At 32.5% G+C, this 27,884-nt stretch overlaps 1 protein-coding gene and 2 pseudogenes across 1 annotated transcript; all 3 read left to right on the top strand.

The window, feature by feature from the left end:
- Positions 1-3,109, top strand: LOC128159471 (E3 ubiquitin-protein ligase TRIM71-like). The gene is made up of 2 exons (XM_052822588.1): positions 1-797; positions 1,011-3,109. Exon 2 carries the CDS (start codon positions 1,044-1,046, stop codon positions 2,706-2,708), a length of 1,665 nt encoding a protein of 554 aa, XP_052678548.1. The 5' UTR covers positions 1-797; positions 1,011-1,043; the 3' UTR covers positions 2,709-3,109.
- Positions 3,110-18,739: 15,630 nt separating this feature from the next.
- Positions 18,740-27,577, top strand: LOC128159479 (uncharacterized; annotated as a pseudogene).
- On the top strand, positions 19,271-21,022 carry LOC128161108 (uncharacterized; annotated as a pseudogene).
- Positions 27,578-27,884: the final 307 nt, after the last annotated feature.

Here is a 27,884-nt window from a genome sequence, read left to right as displayed (position 1 = left end):
TGACGTTACATGCCGATCATTCCTTTAAAAGGAATACCTGTTAAGTTTTCGGATTTAAGATTCCTTTTGATTTCTTCCATTTTGAGATTCAAAATATCCTTACATGTTGTTAAAGACGACACATTCATTTCAATTGTGTATATTCCTGCACTGATAACTTTGATTAACCGGAAGAAATTTATACCTGCTATAATTAGTAGATGACTCGTAAAGAATTGATATTTATTTAATGGGAAGACGGGTATTCATTGATCTTTTTATCATATAAAATACTCAATTTTCAGAGAGCAGGAAAAACATATTCATATCCGAGGGATGGGTAAATGAAGCTTTTGGAAGCATTTTACTCTCGATCTAAACGGTCAATAATAAGAACGTGGTTCAAGCTGTTCCAGATGTGTCTTTTTTATATAGGAAGGAGACCAAACATATAAAAATGCCAGAAGGTATAACATTGTAGGAACGCACACTGACATTTGAAAAGGACGTTTAAGATAATTGTATAATAATTCATTTTCAGATTAGAAATGTGGCGTAAACCTTAGAATAACTACAATATGCTCATAGTGTAGTAAAACTATAAAATAAGAAACAAAAAATTACACATTGTTATGAACTTGGAACACGGAAATTTGATACTAGAATAAGAGAAGGATATTTAAAGCAGCAATTAAACTACTTCACTTTAGGAAACTGTGAGAGGATGAGGCAAAGGTTAGAAGTTTTTTAACGTAATGATCATAGGCCAACAAGACCAGGAAGATGAAGCATCGTAATCGCCATTTTGGATAATTAAGGTTTGTTTTGAAATAAGTATTTAGTGATTAAGAAATAGTATTTTATCTGTTTTTTCAAGAAACTAAAAATTAGTAGAAAAATTCATAGATTACGTTATAAGTAGGACAAACTGTTCATATGGACTTGTAAGATAATACAATTCATACAACTATGTTTCAATAAAATTAATTGAAAACTTATAACTGAACTAGCTGATCAATTTTTCCTTCTAGAATTCTATTTAAATCCCATCAACGTATGTGAGCATGGACGAGCGTTGGGCCCAGGACGTGTTGCGATGCCATCTCTGTGAGACCCCGGTTCCCCCTATGTACTGTGACATTTGTCACATACATCTATGTAAAGCCTGCGTGGGGGAACATCTCTCTGATCCATCCAAAGAACACAAAGTGGTGCCATTTGAAATGAGGGGTTCTTCTCCTAAATGTCAAAAACATTCCACAAAATTATGTGATCTTCACTGTGAACAATGTAACATTCCTATTTGTGCAGCATGTGCTTCCTCTGAAGAACACAGCGGCCATAAATTTATTGAAATCACTAAAGACATTAACAATAAGAAAGAAATCATTCAAAAAGATTTACAAGAACTAGAGAAATCGATTTATCCTAAATATCAAAAGATTGCATCCATTATCCCAGTCCATAAATCTGCTCTGAATGAAAACTCACAGAAATTGACAACAGAAATCGACAAACATGGAGAAGAGTTGCACAGAGAAATAAACACCATTATCAGAAACATGAAATCTAACGTGGAGGAAATGGACACCAAACACCTGGCTGTCCTAAATCAACAGGAAGATGAAATTAAACACAACATTTCTGAAATCACACAGACGATTGCCGAACTGAAGACGTTACTGGACTCCAGTGATGTCAGCCGTGTCTCTGCCTACGAATCCAGAAATGATAAATTCAGAAGATTATCTCCTAGACTCATAGTGTCCTTACCAAGTTTTACCCCTCAGAAGATCAACAAAGAACAGCTTTATCAACAGTTTGGTTCTCTGTCAGTGGCATCTATCAAAACAGAAGAACATGGCTACACCATGGAATCTCCTGGTGCTGAGTCCTTTCCCCCGGACGGACCGATCATTGATGTACCACGGATCATCACACACATAAACACAGAATATGGATCATTAAGTCTACGCAGTGTATCTTGTCTGAACGATGAAGATATATGGACGTGTGGTGCTGACAAAATGATGAGACTCTACAACCTCCGGGGAGAAAGAAAGAAGTCAGTCCAAACCAAGTCAGGGAACGATCCATGGGACATAGCAGTGAAAAGAAGTGGGGATCTAGTTTATACTGATTACGATGAGAAAACTGTAAACATTGTTAAGAATGAAAAGGTAAAGACATTGATCAGACTTCAGAGGTGGATACCTCTCAATATCTGTAGTACCTCCTCTGGTGACCTCCTGGTTATCATGGAGTGTGGTGATGATAAACCAACAAAAGATGTGCGATATTCTGGCTCTAAAAAGAAACAAAGTATTCAGTTCGATGATAAAGGACAACCTCTCTATTCATCTGGTTACGACACAAAATATATCAGCGAAAACAGGAACCTAGATATCTGTGTGTCAGACAATGGAGCCTGTGCAGTAGTGGTGGTCAATCAGGCCGGAAAACTTCGATTTACATATACCGGTCCTCATTCTACTACTAAGAAATCATTTGATCCTATCGGAATCACTACAGACAGCCAATGTCGGATCCTGACAGCAGACGGTAACAACTACTGTATCCACATCCTGGATCAGGACGGACAGTTCCTCCGCTACATTGACAACTGTGATTTATACACTGCATACGATTTATGTATAGACACCAGAGACAACCTGTTTGTAGCTGAGAAGAGAACAGGTAAAGTGAAGAAAATACAATATTACGTATAAACAGACTGTGTTCATTATGCTCAAACTCTTCTGGTTTATTATTTAAGAGGAATATTAGTCTGAAAAATTAAATATTACAGATTTATAAGTTTTATGATAAAGGTTTGCTATATTACATAGCATTTAAATAAAATGCTTCAAGTGACATGTGCTGAACATTAAGAAATAACGTATTCGAAGTGAATGTTTTACATCTTATATATTAAAAAAAAACTATATGACTGTGTTCACTCATGATGTGTCAATAGACTTTATTTATATCTTGGATGTGACTTTTAGAAGACTAAATGTGGTTGCTTAAAGAATTCAGCACTACATGTCATCAAACTGAGTATTATGTATAAAATGGACATGTTACATATAGATATTCTGTTTATTTGTATATATGAAATAAAAATGTAAAACAACATGTATTATGAAGTGTTTCTGACTATATCAATAGCATAGGTTCTTGTATTTCTAGGTAAAAAGTTCTTCAAACTATATACATATATATATGTATGAGGGTACATTTATTTATAGCTTGGAAAACTATCTACAATAAAAAAGAAATGTTTTTATTATCAAATGATTACCAGGCATCAGCTACACTATTAAGCTCTTTATTTCATGTGGGTATGAAGACAGTTAGCATTGCAAAATATATATCATACCGACAGCTTGTTATTTACCTATTTATTTTTGCATTGATTGCTACCTTTTTAGCCCATAATGCATTTTATTGCTATGTTAAAGTAATTTTATAGAATGCTCGAGAACGAACTGATAAACATTTTAAACAGTAATAGATAGTAGGCACATACACTTAACTATTAATTGGAATTTAATGAAACCGATAAAAAAAGCATGTAAGTCTATTTAGGACTTGACCGTCTTAAACACTTATATAAATCTATACAACAAAATGTTCGTAGATAGATAGATAGATAGATAGATAGATAGATAGATAGATAGATAGATAGATAGATAGATAGATAGATGGATGGATAGATGATAGATAGATATACACAGTTATATTTTGTGTAGTAAATGTAGTCAAAATATTTAATGATTAAAAACGAATTAATCATAATGTTAAATTATAAATACAAGACCGTAAGCGAAAACGTCGTGTGTTTTTTATCTTCAGGGGGTGTGCGGAAAGTCAAACTGAGCAAAATTTTGAACGGTAATAAGTGTGTGATTTCAACTGTCGTTTGTCTTACTTAACTGTTTAGAAAGAAGCTCAAAAACAAACTTTTAGATATGCTAAAATATAGTATATAATTTAAACGCACACTGAAGTATTAATGATAAAAAAATTAAAGAACACTGATAAAAAAAAATTCATTTTGAGACTGAAAGGGGCGTTTAATATATTAAACTTTAAAACATATATGGATAAATCAGTAAACAACAAAAAATTCACTGATAGCATCATACATATTTAATACATTTTTATAAGTAAAAGCAGATGAGGCTAGCTCTGACGGTTATCAAACTACTTAACTTTCGGAAGTTGTTAGGATAAGAGGCAAACGGCGCTAATTATGATCAAAGGCCAACAAGACAAGGAAGATTAAACAGTGTAAACGCAATTTGTGATGATGGAGGTGTATTTATTTAGCAAATTTAACTAGTGATCACGAAATAGTATTTTAAACGTTTTAGAATATTGGTATTTAAATAAGAAAAAAGGAAAGCTGAATTCAGAAGAATGTCGATCCGAAACTACAAGAGCCCTAAAACCTTATATATCTATCCTTTCTGAAACTTACTCTTTTTACAGGCACGTAGCATCGTTTTTGAAAGTGGGGGGGGGGCAGACTCATCCAAAAAATTTTGACAAGCAAAAAAAAAAATTTTGGCATTGAGAATGCTCGAGAACAAACTGATCAACATTTTCAACAGTAATAGATAGTAGGCACATACACTTAATTATTAATTGGAATTTAATGAAACCGATTAAAAAAAGCATGTTAGTTTCATTTTAGGACTTGACCGTCTTAAACACTTATATAAATCTATACAACAAAATGTTCGTAGATAGATAGATAGATAGATAGATAGATAGATAGATAGATAGATAGATAGATAGATAGATAGATGATAGATAAATATACATAGTTATGTTTTGTGTTGTAAATGTAGTCAAACTATTTTATGATTAAAAACGAATTACTAATAATGTTAAATTTACAAATGCAAGACCGTAAGCAGAAAACGTTGTGATTTTACCTTCAGGACGTGTGTGGAAAGTAAAACAGCTCAGAAAATTTGTCAACAAATTTCAGACGGTATTAAGTGTGTGGTTTCAGCTGTTGTGTGTGTTACTGAAACTGTTTAGAAAGAAGCTCAAAAAAAAACTTTTAGATATACTTAAAGATAGTATATAATTCAAACGCACACTGATATATCAATAATAAGAAAATTTAAAGAACACTGATAAAAAATTAATTTTGAGACTGAGAGGGCCACTCATATATTAAGCATATATGGATAAATCAGTAAACGAGAAAAAATTAACTGATAGCAGCATACATATTTAATACAATATTATAAGTAGAAGTAGAGCAGGCTATGTATGACGGTTACAAAACTAATTAACTTTCGGAAGTTGTTAGGATAAGAAGCAAACGGCGGAAACTAATCCTCTTATGAGCAAAGGCCAACACGACAAGGAAGATTTAACAGTGTTAACGCAATTTTTGGTGGTAGAGGTGTATTTATTTAAAAAAAAATAACCGGTGATCTCGAAATGGTATTTTAAACGTTTTTGAATATTGGTATTTAAATAAGAAAATAAAGGAAAGCTGAATTCAGAGGAGAGTCTATCCAACGCTACAAGAGCCATAAAACCTAAAATATCAATGCTTTCTGAAACTTACTTTCTTTTAATATTTCCTTAAGCTGTTTAGTATCACAACATACCATTATGTGTGGTTCTATATATGAATGCACAACGCTGTAAAATGTCCATTCTAACGATGTCTATTTCAATGAGATAATAAAGCTGAAAATTTAGATATATATAACACCTTTCATCAGCTGTATGTACATCAGAATTTTTTTAAAAGGTGTTGTAAGGCTGGTTTTTGTGAAGAAAACAGAAAGCATTAAGGACACAAATGATAGTTTCTCTCTGTATGCTATTAATAACCAACGGTTCTGGTGTATCTTTAATGTACCCATGGGTGCCTATGACAGATAATAACATAAAACTGGTGAAAATGAAAATGAAAACAAAAGCATCAATGCTTGAATTTTTTACCTTCCCACCCCCAACCCCCGCAGAACTTAATGTGAATAATAATGATTGACTAAATCTTTTATATATAGTACAAGATTTCCGTGGATAGCAAGACATGCCCAGATATTTCATCTTATGTCAATGTTGTCAAATCATTATTTATCGTTGATAATGCACTGATCGCAATGTTAATTTAAATACAGGACTTCAGTTTAAATTTAAAAGCTACATATGGACATAAAAGTCAAAAATACAAGACGGAAATTGTTACGAGTGATACTCTGACTTTATTTAAAAATAAAAACTCGAGAACGAACTTATAAACAACTAGAAGGTAATAGATAGTTAGAACGCACAATGACTAGTCAAGTTCATTTTAAGATTAAGGAATCACTTTTTAATTTGTAAAGATTCTAAAGCTGACAATTTAGATATGAATAACACCTTTCATCAGCTGTATGTACACCTGTGTTTTTAAAGAAGTATTGTAAGGCTATTTGTAAAGAAAACAGAAAGCATTAAGTATATCTATGTATAATATAGATAGCTAACGGTTCTGGTGTATCTTTAATGGACTCCCAATATACCCATGGTACCAATTAAAGATGATAACATAAAACTGGTGAAAATGAAATGAAAAACAAAAGGGACAGAGCTTGAATTTTTGAAATCCCTCCCCCAACCCCAGTAAAACTTAATGTGAATAATAATGATAGACTAAATCTTTTATATACAGTACAAGATTTCCGTGGATAGCAAGACATGCCCAGATAATTCATCCTATGTCAATGTTCTCAAATCATTATTTATCGTTGATAATACACTGATCACAATGTAAAATTAAATACAGAACTTCAGTTTTAATTTAAAAGCTACATATGGACATTTAAGTAAAAAATACAATACGGAAAGCAGAAAACATTGTTTCAATCATCAGGAGAAGGGGCAGCTAGCTAAAGATATGGCAAAAAAGTGATTCTCATCTAATTAAGGGTCTGTAAAAATGCGTAATTCAAATTGTTTCGAGTGTTACTCTGACTTTATTTTTAAAAAGAATTCGAGAACGAACTTATAAACAGCTAGAAGGAAATAGATAGCTCGAACGCACAGTGAATTATAAATGGAAATCAAAAGAAGACTGAAAATAAAAAGGACATATATAGTCAACTTCATTTTAAGATTAAGGAATAATCCCTTTTTAATTTTGTAAAGATTCTAAACCACGAATGTACTCAAACTGTGGTTAAATTATCAAAATAAGGTAACTTTATGAAGAAAAATATATGTGTTAAATTTCGGTATATAGATAATCGACATCAGAATAAGAAAATGCTAGGTCAGGCGATTATTAAACTACTTTACTTTCGGAAGTTGTAAGGCGATGCAATAAAGTGCATAAGTTTATCACGTAATAACCAAGCATGCCAACAGCTAGGACCATTTCAGAAATCGTAACTGGTGATAAAGATAAAGCGTATTTAAGCTTTAGAAATATGAAAGGACTATATATGATAAGGGCCTAAAATGGCCCTCTTTAAAACTTTTTAACACTTTAAAAAATGGGGAATTATGGGGGCCAATTTTAACTCATGTCATATATCGTTCTTTAAATAAGAAAACGCATAAAACATTGATAAAGAAGGTGTTTACATGGACCTACAAGATATCACAATTCATGCAATTAAGTTGTATGAAAGTAAATGGATAATCTATAACTAAACAAAATGATCAATTAGTCTTTTTTTCAGAATTCTCTTAAAATCCCATGAAAGTTTCTGAGCATGTACCAGCGTTGGGCCCAGGATGGAATATGGTGTCAACTCTGTTAGACCCTAGACCCCCTTTCAACAGTAATATTTGTCACTTACATCTGTGTAAAACCTGTGTGGGAAAACATCTCTCAGATCAGCTCAAAGAACACAAAGTGTTGCCATTTTAAAAGAAGGGGTTCAACTCCTAATGACAAAATCTATTTATTCATCAAAGTTCTGTGAACTTTTCTGTGAACAATGTGATATACTTATGTGTGCAACATGTGGGTCCTCTAAAGCATATCAAGACCATAAGTTTATTGAAATAATAACAAAATTGACCGCAGCAAAAATTTATTACAAAAGGATTTACAGATTTAGAGAAATTCATTTCCCTTAATATACATTTTTTTTTCTGAGAGGTTGAAAGTTACCCTGATTATAAAAAGTACAGTTACATTATATTATAGTTGGAAATTCATGTACCACTAAAAAGAAATTTTGCATTATCAAAAGCTAAATCAGACAGCAATTAAACGATGAAATGATTTCTTTTCTGTTTAATGTGGATAAGTAAAAAAGTGAGCATTGCAATAAAATATAAATTTCGCCAATAGCTTGTTATTCTGCATTGATTGCTACTTTCATAGCCCGTAAAGCATTTTTCTGTTATATCGTGGATTTTTCGCGTGTCAAAAAGAGCTACTTTTTTATATTTGTGTCAGTCATTTGTTCCGATTTAAAAAGTCTTTGTTGCAAACAATACCGGATATAAACTATGCACATTGAAAATTTTGCGGTGTAAAATCTATTTCGAAAAAAAAAACCAAAAATAGATCATCGCGGAAATAACCGATATTTGGTATTACATTTTTCTCTGAACCCATCTTCCATTATCCATTAAAAGTGAGTATAAATACATCAATTCTAATTATTGTCGATCAGGACGTTACATTGATTGAACATTTTCATAAAGTAAGGCTACCATGGTTACTTCAACTATTCAAAATCTGAAGTCGAAGTACATGTGACGTTTAAAAAATGTAGACACTGCTAATAAATATTCTTATTATGATAAATTGGCAATGTTGTATTTCAAAAACGAATTTGCTTGCACCTACAGCAATTTATATTGATATTTTGATTTAATTTTGAAGTTTGTATTCATTTTATGACAAATATTGTTGTAATGATATCGCAGATAAGAATGTTTGGGAGCACAGTAAATATAACAATTTGAAAAATTAAAAACACTCCAAAATCAATATCTTTTATTATTTATAATTACTGTTCAATTTTTAATCTTATTTCCTATTATTAATCTTAAATGAACATTGAGCAACTGCACGGAGTATTGCATCTTAGATAGGTTTTGTATAGCGTACAAAAATGCAATTAAAAGCATGACAAGCCTTAACGAACCTGGGCATAATCCACACACTTTTCCTACTTAGCCCAACCAATTTTATGTGAAGGATTATTTAGAAGCTTTTAATGGAATGATAAAAATTGAGTAAAAAAAACTTTTCCCCAAACGTTTTGTTGTTTACGTTGTTTCAGCGACAATAATATGTATTCTATATTTTTTTTGGTAGATGAAAATATAATCAACATACGTTAAAATTCAATTCTTGCACATTTTTATTTCGCTCCTGACGTTGCAGAATTCATGCTAATTGCACCATGATTACTTGACTTGTCAGTAGTATGCATGACAAATAATTTACAAAATGTTGAAGAAACACCCCAAAGTACCAAAATTTTGATTACTACTTTATGATAATTTAAGATTACAAACATCCTAATCAAAGGTCATGATGTCCACATTAACTTTGGGATTGTACGTTTAATGAGTTAGTACTTACTTTATTGCTATTTTTACTAACAGGGTCTGAAAATGCCAAAATTATACATCATGGTAAAGAAATCGAAATACATATGACATGGAAGTATTTTTTTCAAAAACTAAAAGTATATATCATCCTTGAAGTCCTAGGACATCAACTGAAAATTAGTTATATTTGTCGATTACTTGATAATTTAAATCTTTCTATAAATAAAAAAAATAAAACCTCGAAAATTCTTAATATAAAAGCTGCCGTTTTGTTCACCAATACCTTAAAATGTAAAAAGAATCAGTCGTCTTTGTTTGAGTTATTTCCCTTTTATCAGTTTTATGAGTTTTTATTCCTGTAAAATGTGTCAGTTAATCAGTAATATATATGTTTGTCCTATTCAAAACCACTATTTAAAATATATGCATCTTTATTCATGATAAATGTACATTGTTTATATTAATTTTAACAAAGACTTTAAGCTCCGCCCCACATTATAAGGCCTTATAAATACAGAAGCGCAATTAGGAACATTTTTCCTGGTCACAGTATTTTATCGGAACCAATCTATTGTTGAAAGGAACACATGTATCTCAATGCGCTCATATATATGCATCTTTTTTTAAATATATGAAATCAAGATGGCCTTCTCCATTATAAACTAATGTTTTTACCTGGTATGAAATCGCTTAATCTTTCATATTGGTTTTCATCTGAACCTCTCGTTTGTGAAGTTTATTTCTTAAATGATTAGATTTTGGCGATAAACAATGTCACGATATATTTCAACGGGTCTTGTCCCCTCAATTAGTTTTATTCATATACACATCCTTTTAATTAACTAAGATCCACCCTTTCTAATCAATAATCTAATCTAATAGATGGACAGTGTCACAAACGACATTCATTTGCCTAGTATACATAACCATTGGTAATGCGTCAAGTGTTACAATAAGATACAATACAGGCAGTTAACTTTAAATTATAAAGATAAGTGTATTTTTTCACTTTCATTCAGAGATGTATAATTTTTATAATATATTGATTTAAAAAATGAAAATTAATTACAGTCCATCTCATTCTATTTTGCATTTTAAGGCCTCAGAAACTGAAGTTTTGGTATATTTGGCTTTAGAAAAGAAGATATAGAGTGATCTAGAACAGTAAGTGCATTGATACAAATATTGACTCCGAAACAAATTCCATTTCTTTTATTTATTAATCCAAATCACAAATATCAGCACAAATAGCTAATGCTAACTTCTTAAAACTGATCTTGCGAATTGTGAAATTATTTTAGCTATCAAGAAGGTACTCAAAGAAAAATCGGTAACTGACAAAATGAAAACGATTGGTTGCTATTGTAAAATGTAAATTTCACGCATTTGGAACAAAGTATGCACGTTTACTAAATATCGTTGTTTAAAATATCTTCTTTATCCCTATTTAATGTGTTATGGAAATAAAGAATAAGATTCCCTGCCAAAAAATTAAAAACATCTGTATACAAATGAAAAAGTCTATAAGATATTTTAGATAACGGGCCATATATACCTTTGTTGAAGTAAATTTTTCAGGTGTCTCAGTTGTCTGCTACGAGTAAAGAAAAGTTTTGTTTATTGCATAACGTACAAGAAGATGCGATAGATATATTGTTTTATTTAGTGGAAAAAATCATTTTACTTGTTAATTTACATTAACATGAAGCAGTGGGGGAATGACGTAAAAGGATGAAGAATATTAGATGACTTTCGAGCTTGGACCTGTTAGAAAGTTCCTATTTTGCATCCAATTTGGCATTATGCCAATAGCAAAAGGTGAAAGAAATTAACTATATTTTACCAGATGGGATTCGTGATGCAGCTGAAACACGAATTTTCCCCATTATAAAATGAAAATTGGTTCCTGACTTTGTTCAATGCATTAACAAAAAAAGACATAAACAGTACTATATAGCTAGCAGATTACTTAATAAATAATACGTATATTTTATCAATACATGTATATAAATGATAGAATTGAAATTAATAAATAATTGATATATCAGCAAAAATAGAATGTTCTTAGGAGCACTTGAAATAATAGCCTTGGACAGTCTGTGTACATAATATGCATGTAGCGTTGATGTGGACAGTCTGAGTAATATTAAGTACAATAATAGTATTCAGGTGATGTTGTGTAAGGTTTATTTGTGGACAATATGGGTTATATTGTGTACAGTCATAACAGCAGGTGATGTTGTATAAGATTTCTTGTGAACTGTACATTAAGGTAATATTGTGTATAATCAGATTATTCATGCTACAAATGTATGTTATGTAAGATTTTGTTATGGGCAGTCTGGCTGGTTAATATTGTGTACAATCATAAAATGGATGATATATGTGTGAGACTTTGTTGTGAACTTTCTGTTTAGGCGATATTGTGTACAATCATAATATGCATAATATGTTGTGTTAGATTTTGTTGACAGTCTGGCTGGGTAATATTGTGTACAATCATTATATGCAGGTAATGTTGTGCGACAATTTGCTGTAAACAGTCTGTCTGGATAATATCGTGTACAATCATAATATACAGGGAATATTGTGTACAACCATAATATGCTAGTAATATTGTACAAGATTTAGTTGTGAAAAGACTGTTCAGGGAATATTGTGTACATTCATAATATGCAGGTAGTTTTGTGTAAAATTTTGTTTTGAACAGTCAGTCTAGGTAATATTGTGTACAATCATAATATGCAGGTATTATTGTTTCAGAAATGACAAATAAATGCACATTTACTAAATATCATTCTTTAAAATATCTTTAAAATATCTTCTTTATTCCTATTTAATGTATTTTGTAGAAATAAATTAAGATCTCCTGCCAAAAAATTAAAAATATCTGTACACAATTGAAAAATTTTCTAAAATATTTTAGATACCGGGCCATATATACTAGTACCTTTGTTGAAGTAATTATTTCAGTCTCAGTCGTCTGCATTTTTTTGTTAATTTACATACGTTTTCTTTAAGCGGTGGGGGAATGACGTAAAAGGATGAAAAATGTTAGATGACTTTCTGCGCTCGGACCTGTTAGAAAGTTCCTATTTTGCATTCAAATATTGTGCGAGATTTTGTTGTGGACAGTCTTTTTGGGTAACACTGTATACAATCACTATATACATTGAATATTGTGTACAATCATAATATTAAAGTAATGTTGTGTAAGACTTTGTTGTGGACAGTCTGTCTAGGTAATATTGTGTACAATCATAATATGCAGATATTAATGTTTAAGATTTTGTTGTGAACAGTCTGTTTATTTAGTATTGTGCATAATCATAATATGCAGGTAAGGTTGCTTACTATTGCCGTGTAGTAAAGAGAGATAGAAAAGAAGGAGAAAAATAGAAGGTTGTGGTTACACCTGACTGTTAATAGAAAATGGTTATTTAAATTCAAGGTAGCATAGAAAAGATAGGACATTTAAACAGCTTTTCAAATTGTCTGCATAATTCATTCAGTGCAAAATTTTCCTGCATTAATTTTTTTTACGTTCATGTCTATAATGAGTATCTGACCTGGAATGGAGAATATTAAATTTGAAAAGAAAATTGACTTGTAATTTACAAAGATGTGTCCTTTGAATCTTACTTTCTAATAAACGCATGCTTTCCTATGAATGACAAATAAATCCGGGAGGTACATTTTTCAAGAAAAGACGTGAGGAATATTGAATTTCGAAAGGGCACATGTAGTTCACGGTCAAACTGTTTGAAATTTTACATTAATAATCGACGAATGAAATCAAATCTTTGTGTTAACATCATCTGCCATTGTTTGTTAGTTTATTTGCTTTCACAGGTCATCGAGGATTGTGTGTTTGTAAAAAAAAATTTTTATTTTGCTTATAACGAGTAATGTGGACAATAAGTTACGACAGAATTTAGTCAACTAAAAGAGAAATGTTCTTGGAAGAGTAAAGGTGCAAGGGATCAGTAACATTGAGAACTGAATATTGAGACTAGTTTATCGATTTATTTCAATATAAATACATTTTGAAAACAGTCTGTCTGGGTAATAATGCGTAATGTCTGTAAAGGTAGTAGTAATGTTAGTTCAGTATGTCGAGGAAATGCTCTGCACAGTGTACATGTGCACTGGTAACATCATCTTCAATCAGTCAAACTAATATTGAATGATATACACGATGTCTCTATGTGATTAGTATACTAATTAGTATAAGTAATGATGTGTAAGGTATTGTTGTAAACGGTCTGGCTAGGTAATAGTATTATATAATAGCATGCACATTGTCTCTAGGTGACCTTGTGTACTGCTGTATAGTATCGTGCAGAGGTGTAGGGTTTATGCTGTGTAAGGTAATGTTGTAGACGGTATGTGTTATATTTACTCAATATGCAGGTAATGTTGCTTACTGTCGCAGTGTTGTGTAAAGAGAAAGAAAATGAGAGAATTAAAAGGTTTGGGTTACACCTGAGTGCTAATAGAGAACGGGTATTTAAAACCAGGGTAACATAGAAAAGATTTGACATATAAACACCTCGTCAACTTTTTAGCATGGGTCTTTCAGTGGAGCGATTTTCTTGGATGAATTATTTCACTTTTGTGTCTGTGATGAATATCTGACCTGAAATAGAAGATATCAATTCAAAAACCGACTTGAAAAGCACAAAATGTGTCTTAATTAGCTTCTTTTGAAATGTACGGATGAATAGTATTGAAAAAAATAAACGTGATGTAAAGCTTGACTCAGTTGATATATAACAAAATTTGAGGGGTATAGAAAGCAATTAGAGTACAATATTGCATTCACAAATTATAATTAAAATTATTTTTAAGGTACTCTTTGGTCAAAAATATATAAATCTAAATATAATTATGTTGTTTTATCATTGGTACTGGTAAATTTATAATTAAGATTATTCTCTGATTGGATGATGTTATTAGTAATTGCCATATTATGACTTGAGTCATAGTATAACTTAAGCCTAAACACTAAAGTATGTCGTGTAGCTGATGAAATAATGACATTGTGTAGTTCATGTAACTAATTTGATAGTGTGCTTTAAAGATATTTTAGGTTGATGTCATAGAGCAAATTGTGCAAAACCTGATAACGATTTTATGTTCAGTTAAATTTCTATAACTTCTTTTAATCAACTCACTTCTTTTTGTATTCCAAATCCTTTGCTAACAGCCATGCCTTAAAAACATCAATGCCCTAACCAAAACACTAAATAAATGTTTGTCCTAAGAAACTTGGCAAACCTGATGAATTTGCATAAAAGTGGCAAGCAATTGAAGAAAACTCTTATCTAAATGGAGAAAAAACCCAATTGGATGGAGCTCTCAGAATGGTATGACATTCTTCAATTCCTATCTGATCAGGATTTCTTTTTGTGATGGCATACACTGAGAGCACTGTAGACTGAGAGGATTGTGATGTTTCGATTGTGAACTAATTTGAAATGACAACCAATCACAAACAATTGTGAACAAAGATTTTTTAGTTTCATTGCTGTAATGTAATCTAAGAAATTATAGAAGATGAAAATGCTGTGATGTATTTTTGATCACAAATTTTTGTACAATTAATTTTGAAAATTGAATGAATTTTTTACTTAGTTTGTTTCAATGTTAAAAAATCAAAATTTGGTTTTAATTGTTTTTATAGCCATTAATGATAAGGACCATGCACAGGTGCCTGTGTCTCATATATGCATATGTATGATACCTGATATCCATAATACCAGTATTATATGTATATTAGGTATCATAAATATACATGTATCAAGGCCACAGCACCTAGTGGATCATGAAGAGAGATTTTTTCATTTGAATCATTTTGAATATGCAACATGGATGTGGAAGCATCCAAATCATGTTACGGTAAACATAATTCTTTATTACCAAAATCACAATTCAATATTAAATAAATTCTGTTAAGTATTGGGATAATTTGACAATAGAGTTAAATATTTAAAACGTAAATTATACAAAGCAAATTAGTATTTCATTACATTCTGAAGTTTTGAATTGTGCTCAGTATTTTAAGCTAGCTGCACTCCAGAGTGGCTGCTTTCCAAGATAAAAAAAAATTGTTTCAATTCTTTAAATTGTGTCACCCAAACATTCAGGTATCTCAGAAATGAAATATCCCGGCATATGTCAAAGTCGGCCGCCGCAGTCCCGAGCGTTTTCTCTGTATATAATATGATTATAAAATTTCCTAATATCTTAAATACGATCATCTCGAATACCCCGCTTATGTCGAAGTATTTTTACGGTCCTACAAATAGTTTTCTATTGTTTTGAATAAAAGTAAGAATATTTCGATCAGATTTTAATTTTCTTGTATTCACCTTCATGTACTTCCATGCAAGTACATGAAAGAAAAAACGTCTTTTAGTCTTTACATTTTACCGCCTTTTTCAACGATCAGATACAATCTGATTAAAATCAAATCCTCGACCCCCTCTTTTTTTATCGTCGCTACACGAGGTGTAACGACAATAGAAAAAAGGAGTGAATCAAGGATCTGATTTTAATCGCATTGCGGTTAGATGATTCTTATTATATTCATATACTTGAATTGAATTGTATATATGTGGAGAATGGCAGAATACTGTTAACCAACTTTTATTCGCGAGTGAGAAATTTTCGCGAGGTTCGCGAGAACATCGGCGTTGCGAATATTTCTCGCCGCGAACCAATCCGTGTCGTATGGTTGTTAAAACAATCTAGGTCTTTATAAGGCTTTCTTGCAAACATTAGTCGTCGCGAACTAGTTTGTGTTCGGTAAATCGCGAATTGAAGTTTGTTTGCAGTAGATAAAATATAACTGAAATATACAGATTTGGTAACAATTTTTTCAACTCATACTGTTTGCAAAATATTTCCATTAAAATGTCTGTACATATAGACATGTTTGTATATTGGTTTTTAGGGCACTTCTATGTTGTGATGTACTTTTATCGGAATAAACAATAAAATTAAGTTCTATTTTATAAATAGTTTCTTTCTCCAAAAACTGTCATTTTACAGTGTAGCGCAGTGGGTTCAGTACGGATATGTAAGTCACAAGTTAGAATCCCGCTGGTGATTTTTTATATTTTTACCTTTCCAGAAATGTTAAAAACGTATTTTTGGTTAAATATTTTGGTTGAATATTGTGAAATTGAAAATTCTAAACCGGTGCAAGTATTTCAATGATACTAAATAATATTAAATAATACACATTAACATCGACATACATCTCATACCAACTTAAAATTAAAGTTAAGGTTTAAATTTTACAGGCTTTCTGTGGGAATCCTTAACTTTACAATCGTAATTCAAAATACCTTCATTTAATCATTAACAATTATAGTCCTCAGGTAAATAACATTTGATACAACTTTAGTTCGTATGTCGTCCGAAAGTAAAAAACCGTGTTTGATTTTAAGTTTGGGAGGGGGGGAGGAAGGGTTAACGGTTTAGAATTGACGGACACACACTTTATAAGAAACTATACATAATATCTAGAAAAATTATGTTCTAATGACAGCTGTATTATTATTTTGATAAATCATACCGTCTTATAGTTATTACATGTATATGCATATGGTAAGTTGTCTGTCAGAACAATCGAAACCTCAATAATTATAGTTATCTTGTTACAACTACATCCAATATCTCTGCCCCTTCGTGTAATGACAAAGATAATGGGAGCAGATTAATATTTCACTTAAGAGGATGGCCACCACCCTGTTTTATACTATATATCAAGGTTTTCCAATGGTAAGAATAAAAACGGGTGCGCAACGCCGAAAAATGTCCATTCTACGGTTGTCATCTCCATCAATGGGATACTAAAACTAAAAGTTGTGATATTGCCATCATTTGTATGCATACCTTTTTGTTTCCGTCACGTTTTGACAAATTTTAACAAACTATTTAAAATACGATAGTGTGGGTGGTTTTGGAAAAAAAGAAGACATAAAATATTACCAACAACATGATATATGATTTACTCCTAATAATAATATAAAAACATGCAGAGATTCTGGTGCAGCAACAGTGGACACCCGGTGTGGCCATTGGTACCTGTAAAAGATGAAAGAAGAAGAATTAAGTAAAATTAAAAAGGAAAATAAAAGAGATAAGGTTTGAATGTTATCATTCACTCCGCTCGCCAGACTTACCGTGAAGAGTAATCATTGGCATAACCTTTTATTACAGTACAATATTTTCGTAGAATCTGATACATGTAGCGAGATATACAGGACTACTAAGGTCATTCGTAGAAGCTAAATAAAGAAGATTTTGTATACAGAATGACAGACGAGCGGAAAGAATAATGGACTAAAAATCGAAGACGGAAAGCAGAAAAAAACATTGTGTTTTGTTCTAAAATCTACGCAATTCGTAATAAGTGCTTGGTTCAAACTGTTTCGTGTGTTACTGTTGCTTTATATAAGAAGGAGACCAAACTTAAAAATGCTAGAAGGTAGTGTATGGAAAGTGAAATGTTCGCACACGTCCATTGAGGAAGAGGAAATAAAAGACAATTGAGAAAATGGGCATAATAATTCATTTTGAGATTGGATGTTTTGGCATATCTTTAATTTTTCCTCTTCAAATCACTTTATTTACAAACGTTAAAATTTTGATTTTTTTGATAAGTTTAAGAAATAGTTTTTCTATGTTAATTTTCTTTTTATTACATTGAAACGTTGATTTACGTACGTATTATGTAATATCCATATTAAGGGTCTTAAATATGAATTAAGTGAGGCGTATATATGTAGGTGTCAATATCAATTTTACTATAATATCACCACAATTGCGAAACTTTAGATAGAGGTTGTATATATTCATAACGAATTTTTTAAGAAAAATCCTCGACGTTTAAAAACAAACAACACATGTTGATGAAGGAAGGCATGGCACTTTTTACGTCGAAGTTACACATGTGCTTGAAAATCAACTCTGGGCCTTTTCACACCCCCTCCCCGCCCCCGCCCCCCCCCAAAAAAAAAAACTCTCAAAAATTCAAATGATCTCGCACCATCTTACTAAAGGGATAAAAAAAATCAGCTCCTGTCGGGGGCGGAAACGCACCAATGTCGGGAATTTTTTTCCCCAGCGATATTTTGATTTCATGCCACCAAAATAAATCCACCCCTGCTATATATAAGTTAATCACGTGACGATCACAAAGGTCAACAAGACCAGGAAGAAAAATACCGTAATCGCCATGTTTGATTTTTGTAGAGGTTTGTTTTTTAATTAGTTAAATGAATTTATTACTTGTTCATTGGTATACGTGTGCACTTTCAACATGCAAAATATATGAACATAATTGAATAATTTATCGAAGTATGATAAACTATTAGTGATCGATTTTTTATTCCTTCAGAATATCTCTTAAAATCCAATCAAAGTGTCTGACCATGGACCAAGAGCACAGCCAGGATGTGTTGCGGTGTCATCTCTGTGAGACCCCGGGCCCTCCTATGTACTGTGTCATTTGTAACAAATATCCGTGTAAAGCATGTGAGAAGGACCATCTCTCTGATGTATCTAAAGAACACAAAGTGATGCCATTTGAAAAGAGAGGATATAATCCAAAGTGTCAAAAACATCCCTCAAAAACATGTGAACATTGTTGTGAGCATTGTGACAGTCCTATGTGTGCAACATGTGCTTCCTCTAAAGAACACTGTGACCATACAGTTATTGAAATAACTAAAACCATGGACAAAAAGAAAGAAATCATTCAAAAAATTTATATGAACTAGAGAAATCCATTTATCTTAAATATCAAGAGATTGCATCCATTATCACAGACCAGAAATCTGCTCTGAATGAAAACTCCCAGAAATTAACAACAGAAATCGACAGACATGGAGAAGACTTGCACAGAGAAATAAACACAATTATCAGAAACATGAAATCTAACGTTGAGGAAATGGACATCAAAGACCTGGCTGTCTTAGACAAACAGGAAGATGAAATTAAACACATCATTTCTGAAATCACACAGACCATTGCTGAACTAAAGACTTTACTGGACTCCAATGATGTCAGCCGTGTCTCTGCCTACAAATCCAGGAATGATGAATTCAGAAGATTGCCTCCTAAACTCACAGTGTCCTTACCAAGTTTTACACCTCAGAAGATTAACAAAGAACAGCTTTATCAACAGTTTGGTTCTCTGTCAGCGTCATCTATCAAAACAGAAGAACATGGCTACACCATGGAATCTCCCGGTGCCGAGTCCTCTCCCCCAGACAGACCGCTCATTGATGTACCACGGATCATCACACAAATAAATACCATGTATAGACTATTAGACAGAGTGGCTTGTCTGGGTGATGAGGAGATTTGGACGTTAGGCAATGACAAAATCATGAGACGGTACAACCTCAGTGGAAAACTATTGAAGTCCGTCCATACCAAGTCAGGGAGCAATCCACGGGACATAGCAGTGACAAGGAGTGGGGATCTAGTTTATACTGATTATGTTGATAGAACTGTGAACATAGTGAGGAATAAATGGATAAATACAGTGACCAGACTACGGGGGTGGAGACGTCTTGGTGTCTGTAGTACCTCCTCTGGTGACCTCCTGGTTGTCATGGGCAGTGATGATTATAAACAAACAAAAGTTGTGTGTTACTCTGGCTCCACAGAGAAACAAAGTATTCAGTACGACGACAAAGGACAACCTCTCTATTCATCTGGTGGATTATATAACACTAAATACGTCAGTGAGAACAGGAACCTTGATATCTGTGTGTCAGACCGTGACGCCGGTGCAGTTGTGGTGGTCAATCAGGCCGGGAAACTCCGGTTTACCTACACTGGTCCTCCCTCTACTACAAGGGATCATTCTTTCCGCGCGGCATCACAACAGACAGCCAGGGTCGCATCCTGACAGCAGACCTTAGCAACTACCGTATCCACATCCTGGATCAGGACGGACAGTTCCTCCGCTACATTGACAACTGTCATTTACAGGATCCATGTGGTTTATGTGTGGACACCAGAGACAGCCTCTTTGTGACTGAGTACACAACAGGTAAAGTGAAGAAAATACAATATTACATATAAACAAACTGTGTTTTTAATGTTCAAACTATTTGTTTATTAATTTACATGTATCAATAGTGAAGGAAATCCACATTACAAATGAAACAAACCATGTTTTATAAAAATCAAATGGTTCATGATATTAAATTACATTTAAATTAGGTTCTCAACTGACAACAGCTAAATATTACAAGTAAATAAATAAAACTTTTGATAGCATATTTACATGACAACAATCTGTATTACATCTTGTATGTGAACAAACTACATGTAACTGACCGTGTTTACATAATGTTTGTCAACTGATTGTTTTATGTATTAAATGTAAACTGTGTTTATATATGTATGCCACTGTCAACAGACCAAATGTGGTGATTGAAAACTTAAAAATTCAAACATTGCGTGCCAGCAAACCGAGTGTGTAAAATTATTATATTCAATATATGTTAAATTGTTTGTGTATATTTAATAAAAAAGGGTAAATAAACTGTATAATTATAAAGTGTGGTTGATTACATCAATAACATAGGCTCTTAATATTACAAACATTTTTTCTCAGAGGTAGAAACTTTCAATCGCTTTCGATGGTTTTGCAAAATTGATCGTTATTGTCACAAAAAGAACAGCCAAATTTTTAATATATTAAGGTTACCATGGTTACTATAACTGCTTGGAAGTTTGAGGTCAGCCCGTGTAAGTCTGTATTTATCAAAGTTTGGATTATTTTGTGATTGATCGTAACTTAGCTGTTGTGTATGACCATATATGGAAGAATTAGTAACATCATCTTCAATCAGTCAAAGTAATATTGAATGATATACACGTTGTCTCTATGTGATTAGTATACTAATTAGGACAATTAGGACAATTAATGATGTGTAAGGTATTGTTGTGAACGGTCTGGCTAGGCAATAGTATTACATAATAGCATGCACATTCTCTCTAGGTGACCTTGTGTACTGCTGTAGTATTGTGCACGTGTGTAGGGTTAATGCTGTGTAAGGTAATGTTGTAGACGGTCTGGCTATATGTTATATTTACTCAATATGCAGGTAATGTTGCTTACTGTCGCAGTGTTGTGTAAAGAGGAAGAAAATGAGAGAATTAAAAGGTTTAGGTTACACCTGACTGCTAATAGAAAACGGGTATTTAAAACCAGAGTAACATAGAAAAGATCTGACATTTTAACACCCCGTCAACCTTTAAGCATGGGTCTTTCAGTGGAGCGATTTTATTGCATGAATAATTTTACTTTTGTGTCTGTGATGAATATCTGAATTACATCTGGATAACTGAAATAGAGGATATCAAGTAAAAACCGACTTGAGAAGCACAAAATGTATCTTTAGTGGCTTCTTTTCAAATGAACGGATGAATAGTATTGACAAAAAGTTAAAGTAATGTAAAGTTTTACTCGGTTGATAAATGACAAAAGATGAGGGGTCTAGAAAGCATTAAGAGTACGATATTGCATTAACAAATTATAATCAAATTATTTTTAAGGTATTCTTTGGTCAAAAATATATAAATCTAAATATAATTATGTTGTTTTATCATTGGTACTGGTAAATTTATAATTCAGATTATTCTCTGATTGGATGATGTTATTAGTAATTGCCATATTATGACTTGAGTCATAGTATAACTTAAGCCTGAACACTATAGTATGTCGTGTAGCTGATGAAATAATGACATTGTGTAGTTCATGTAACTGATTTGATAGTGTGCTTTAAAGATATTTTAGGTTGATGTCATAGAGCAAATTGTGCAAAACCTGATAACGATTTTATGTTCAGTTAAATTTCTATAACTTCTTTTAATCAACTCACTTCTTTTTGTATTCCAAATCCTTTTGCTAACAGCCATGCCTTAAAAACATCAATGCCCTAACCAAAACACTAAATAAATGTTTTCTTAAGAAACTTGGCAAACCTGATGAATTTGCATAAAAGTGGCAAGCAATTGAAGAAAATCCTTATCTAAATGGAGAAAAAACCCAATTGGATGGAGCTCTCAGAATGGTATGACATTCTTCAATTCCTATTGGATCAGGATTTCTTTTTGTGATGTCATACACTGAGAGCACTGAAGACTGAGAGGATTGTGATGTTTCGATTGTGAACTAATTTGAAATGACAACCAATCACAAAAAAATTGTAAACAAAAATAATTTGTTTCATTGCTGTAATGTAATCCAAGGAATTAAACAAGATGAAAATGCTGTGATGTGTTTGTGATACCCTACACATTTTTTTTACTATAATTTTTAAAAAAATTAATGAATTTTTTACTAGGTTTATTTAAATGTTGAAAAATCAAAATCTGGTTATAATTGTTTTTATGGTTCTTAATGATTAGGACCATGCACAGGTGCTTGGTTTTCATATACATGTATGCATACGTATGATACCTAATATCCATATAACCAGTGTTAAAGTATATTAGGTATCATATAATACTTGTACTAAGGTCCAAGTATCTGGTGGATCATGGAGGGAGATTTTTCATTTGAATATTTTGATTATACAACATGGATGTGGAAACATCCAAATCATGTTACGGTTAATATAATTCTATCATACTTGAATTGAAACTGTATTACCAAAATCACAAATCAATATTAGATAAATTGCGTTAAATATTGGGATATTATTAATAATTTGAGAACAGAATTTTTGTCAGCCAATGCCTCTATTGCTATTTTTCCTCTCTTTTCATGATTATTTAAAATAATAATTATTTTAAAGATAAATATCGTAAATTATACGAAGCAAACTACCAATTTCATTACATTAAAAAGTCTTGAATTGTACACAGTATTTTAAGATAACTGCTTTCCATGATAATAAATTTTTGTTTGGAATTTATATATTGTGTCACCCAGACATACTAGTCCTCTTGTATTGTTTTGAATAAAAAAACCAATCGATCAGATTTAAATTTTCTTTTGATTTTACTTTTCAACTTTCGTGCAATTCGGTGTAAACGCATGTATTAAGTTTGTAGTGTAAAAACTACATGTAATTAAATCATTTATTTCGTACCTGGTTTTACTCAAATTCACGTACATGAACTTACATGTAGGTACATGATATTTTTTTAATAATTTACATTTTACAGCCTATTACAACGGTCAGATACAATCTGATTAAAACCAGATCCTCGATCCGCTCCTTTTTGTATCGTCGCTACACGAGGTTTTACGACAATAGAAAAAAAGGAGCGGATCAAGGATCTGATTTTAATCCGATTGCGGTCAGATGATTGTTATTATAAACGTGTACTTGAATTGAACGGTACTAAGTATTTAAGTGGGGAATAGCAGAATAGATAAAATATAATTGAAAGTTTAGGTAACAATTTTTTCAACAAATACTGTATGCAAAATATTGCCATTTAGATGTTTGTAAATGTAGATATTAGATTTCGATTTTAATTGAATTTAAGGTTTAAGTCGTGTAAGGCTTTCTGTGGGAATCCTTAACTTTACAATCATAATTCAAAATACATTCATTCAATCATTAACAATTATATGATTTTAATTGGGGGGGGGGGGGAGGTTAAAGGTTTAGAACTGACTGACACATACTTTATATATGTATATTGTGACGATTATGCACTCCTTTTTTTCCATCATTTTTTGACAAATTTTAAGGTGGTATGGGACATCTGTCGATGCGTGAACTTTGTGAATATGGATAATTGATACTAAAAATTAGAGAAGACTAGACCAGGCAGCAATTTATTAAAGCCACTTCACTTTCGAAAGTTGTCAGGAATGGATAGCAGGAATTTTAGGCCCTGAACGTTTAGGCCCATATGTGTTTAAGGAATAAATATTTAAAATGTTTTGGCCCCATTGATATTTTTTCCCTTCAATTCACTTTATTTACAAACGTAAAATTTTTATATTTTTGATTAGTTTAAGAAATAATTTTTCTATGTTAATATTCTTGTTATTACATTGATACGTTGATCTACGTATTATGTAATATCCATATTACGGGTTTTAATTATTAATTAAGCGAGGAAGTAGGCGTAGGTGTCAATATAAATTTTACTATAAATTATTACCAAAATTGCACAACTTTAGATAGGGGTAATATAAATTCAAAACGAACTTTTAACAAAAATCCTCTTGACATTTAAAAAAATAAACCACATATGCATCCAGGAAGGCATGCTACTGTTTTACGTGGAAGTTACACAAGTGCTTGAAAATCAAGCCCAGGTCTTTTCATCCCCCCCACCCCCGAAAAAAGAACTATCTAAAATTCAAATGACCTAGCATTAGTACAAAACTTGAATAGTCAAACATCTTACACATTATTTTTCATCTCATAAAAAAAATCGGCCCTGTCGAGGGCGGAAACGCACCAAAGTCAAAGGGGATCGAATTCGGGAATTATTTTGCCTCAGCTATGCCACCTAAATAAATCCACCTCTGCTATATAAAAGTTAATCACGTGACGATCACAAAGGCCAACAAGACCAGAAAGAAAAATACCGTAATCGCCATGTTGGATTTTTGTAAAGGTTTGTTTTTAATTAGTGAACTTAATTAATTACTATTTCATTTTTCCACAAATTCAAAATAAAATAAATTAAAAAATGCGTTACTTAAAAAGGTCTTAATCAAGGAACTCAAACTATTGTATACGTGTGCACGTTCAACATGCAAATTAGATGGACATTAATTAAATGATTTACTGGAGTATGATAAACTATAATAAGTGATCGACTTTTTTTTCTTCAGAATATCTCTTAAAATCCCATCAAAGTGTCTGACCATGGACCCTGAGTACAGCCTTCAGGATGTGTTACGGTGTCATCTCTGTGAGACCCCGGGCCCCCCTATGTACTGTGTCATTTGTAACAAATATCTGTGTAAAGCATGTGAGGGGGACCATATATCAGATTTTTCTAAAGAACACAAAGTGGTGCCATTTGCAAAGAGGGGATATACTCCAAAGTGTCAAAAACATCCCTCAAAAATATGTGAACATTACTGTAAACAATGTGGCATTCCTATTTGTGCAACATGTCTTTCCTCTGAAGAACACAATGACCATCCTTTTTTTGAAATAACTAAAACCATGGACAACAAAAAAGAAATCATTCAAAAAAAATTACGTGAACTAGAGAAAACCATTTATCTTAAATATCAAGAGATTGCATCCATTATCACAGACCAGAAATCTGCTCTGAATGAAAACTCCCAGAAATTAACAACAGAAATCGACAGACATGGAGAAGACTTGCACAGAGAAATAAACACCATTATCAGAAACATGAAATCTAACGTGGAGGAAATGGACACCAAACACCTGGCTGTCTTAGACAAACAGGAAGATGAAATTAAACACACCATTTCTGAAATCACACAGACCATTACTGAACTAAAGACGTTACTGGACTCCAATGATGTCAGCCGTGTCTCTGCCTACAAATCCAGAAGATTGCCTCCTAAACTCACAGCGTCCTTACCAAGTTTTACCCCTCAGAAGATCAACAAAGAACAGCTTTATCAACAGTTTGGTTCTCTGTCAGCGTCATCTATCAAAACAGAAGAACATGGCTACACCATGGAATCTCCCGGTGCTGAGTTCTCTCCCCCGGACAGACCGCTCATTGATGTACCACGGATCATCTCACAGATAAACACCGAGTGTGAAGAATTATACAGTGTGTCCAGTCTGAGTGATGAGGAGATGTGGACGCGTGGTAATGACAAAATCATGGGACTGTACAACCTCCGTTGGGAACTAGTGAAGTCAGTCCAAACCAAGTCAGGGAACGATCCACGGGACATAGCAGTGACAAGGAGTGGGGATCTAGTTTATACTGATTACCATGATAGAACTGTGAACATAGTGAAGAATACACAGATACAGACAGTGATCAGACTACGGGGGTGGAGACCTCGCGGTGTCTGTAGTACCTCCTCTGGTGACCTCCTGGTTGTCATGGACAGTGATGATTATAAACAAACAAAAGTTGTGTGTTACTCTGGCTCCACAAAGAAACAAAGTATTCAGTACGACGACAAAGGACAACCTCTCTATTCATCTGGTGAGTACATTAAATACATCAGTGAGAACAGGAACCTAGATATCTGTGTGTCAGACTGGGACGCCAAAGCAGTAGTGGTGGTCAATCAGGCCGGGTAACTCCGGTTTACCTACACTGGTCCTCCCTCTAGTACCAAGGGATCATTCTATCCACACGGCATCACAACAGACAGCCAGGGTCGCATCCTGACAGCAGACTTTAACAACGACCGTATCCACATCCTGGATCAGGACGGACAGTTCCTCCGCTACATTGACAACTGTCACTTACTGTATCCACATGGTTTATGTGTGGACACCAGAGACAACCTCTTTGTGGCTGAGATCTGGACAGGTAAAGTGAAGAAAATACAATATTACATGTAAACAAACTGTGTTTATAATAATCACACTATTTGTTTATTTATTTACATGTAACATTAGTGAAGGAAATCGAAATTACAAATGAAACAAACCATGTTTTATAATAATAAAATGGTTCATGATATTGAATTACATTTAAATAAAGTTCTCAACTGACAACAGCTAAATATTACATGTAAATAAATCATTTCAGTTTGATAATTTATATTGTTTACGTGTCAACAGTCTGTATTACATCTTGTATGTGAACAAACTACATGTAACTGACTGTGTTTACATAATGTATGTCAACGGACTGATTGTTTTATGTATTGAACATGTTAAATGTAAGCTAACTGTGTTTATGTATTGGATGTGTTTATATATTGGGTGTGATTGTCAACAAACCAAATGTGGTGATTTAAAACTCCAAACATTGCGTGCCATCAAACTGTGTGTGTAATATTATTATATTTAATATATGTTAAATCTAAATGTAATGTATATTGTTTATATGTGTATATTAAATAATAAATGTAAATAAACTGTATAATTATAAAGTGTGGTTGATTACATCAATAACATAGGCTCTTGACATTACAAACATTTGTTTTCTCAGAGGTAGAAAGTTCTCTTCACTTTACACTGCTATACATCATCTCATAGTTAGGAAAACCATCTACCACTGAGAGGAAATATTTGTATTATCAAGTGCTTAATCAGGCATCAATTAAACAATAAAATGCTTTCTTTTCATGTGTCATGTGGGTATGGAGACAGTGAGAATTGAAGAAAAAATATATAACTCTCAATCGCCTTAGCTGTTCATGTAAAATTGATCGTTGTTGTCGATCAGCACGT

This window comes from Crassostrea angulata, chromosome 8 (assembly GCF_025612915.1).
Source record: "Crassostrea angulata isolate pt1a10 chromosome 8, ASM2561291v2, whole genome shotgun sequence".
In the NCBI taxonomy this organism is placed as follows: Eukaryota; Metazoa; Mollusca; class Bivalvia; order Ostreida; family Ostreidae; genus Magallana; species Magallana angulata.
Note: the sequence above shows the minus strand (reverse complement) of the source record. Positions and strands in the feature narration are given on the sequence as shown.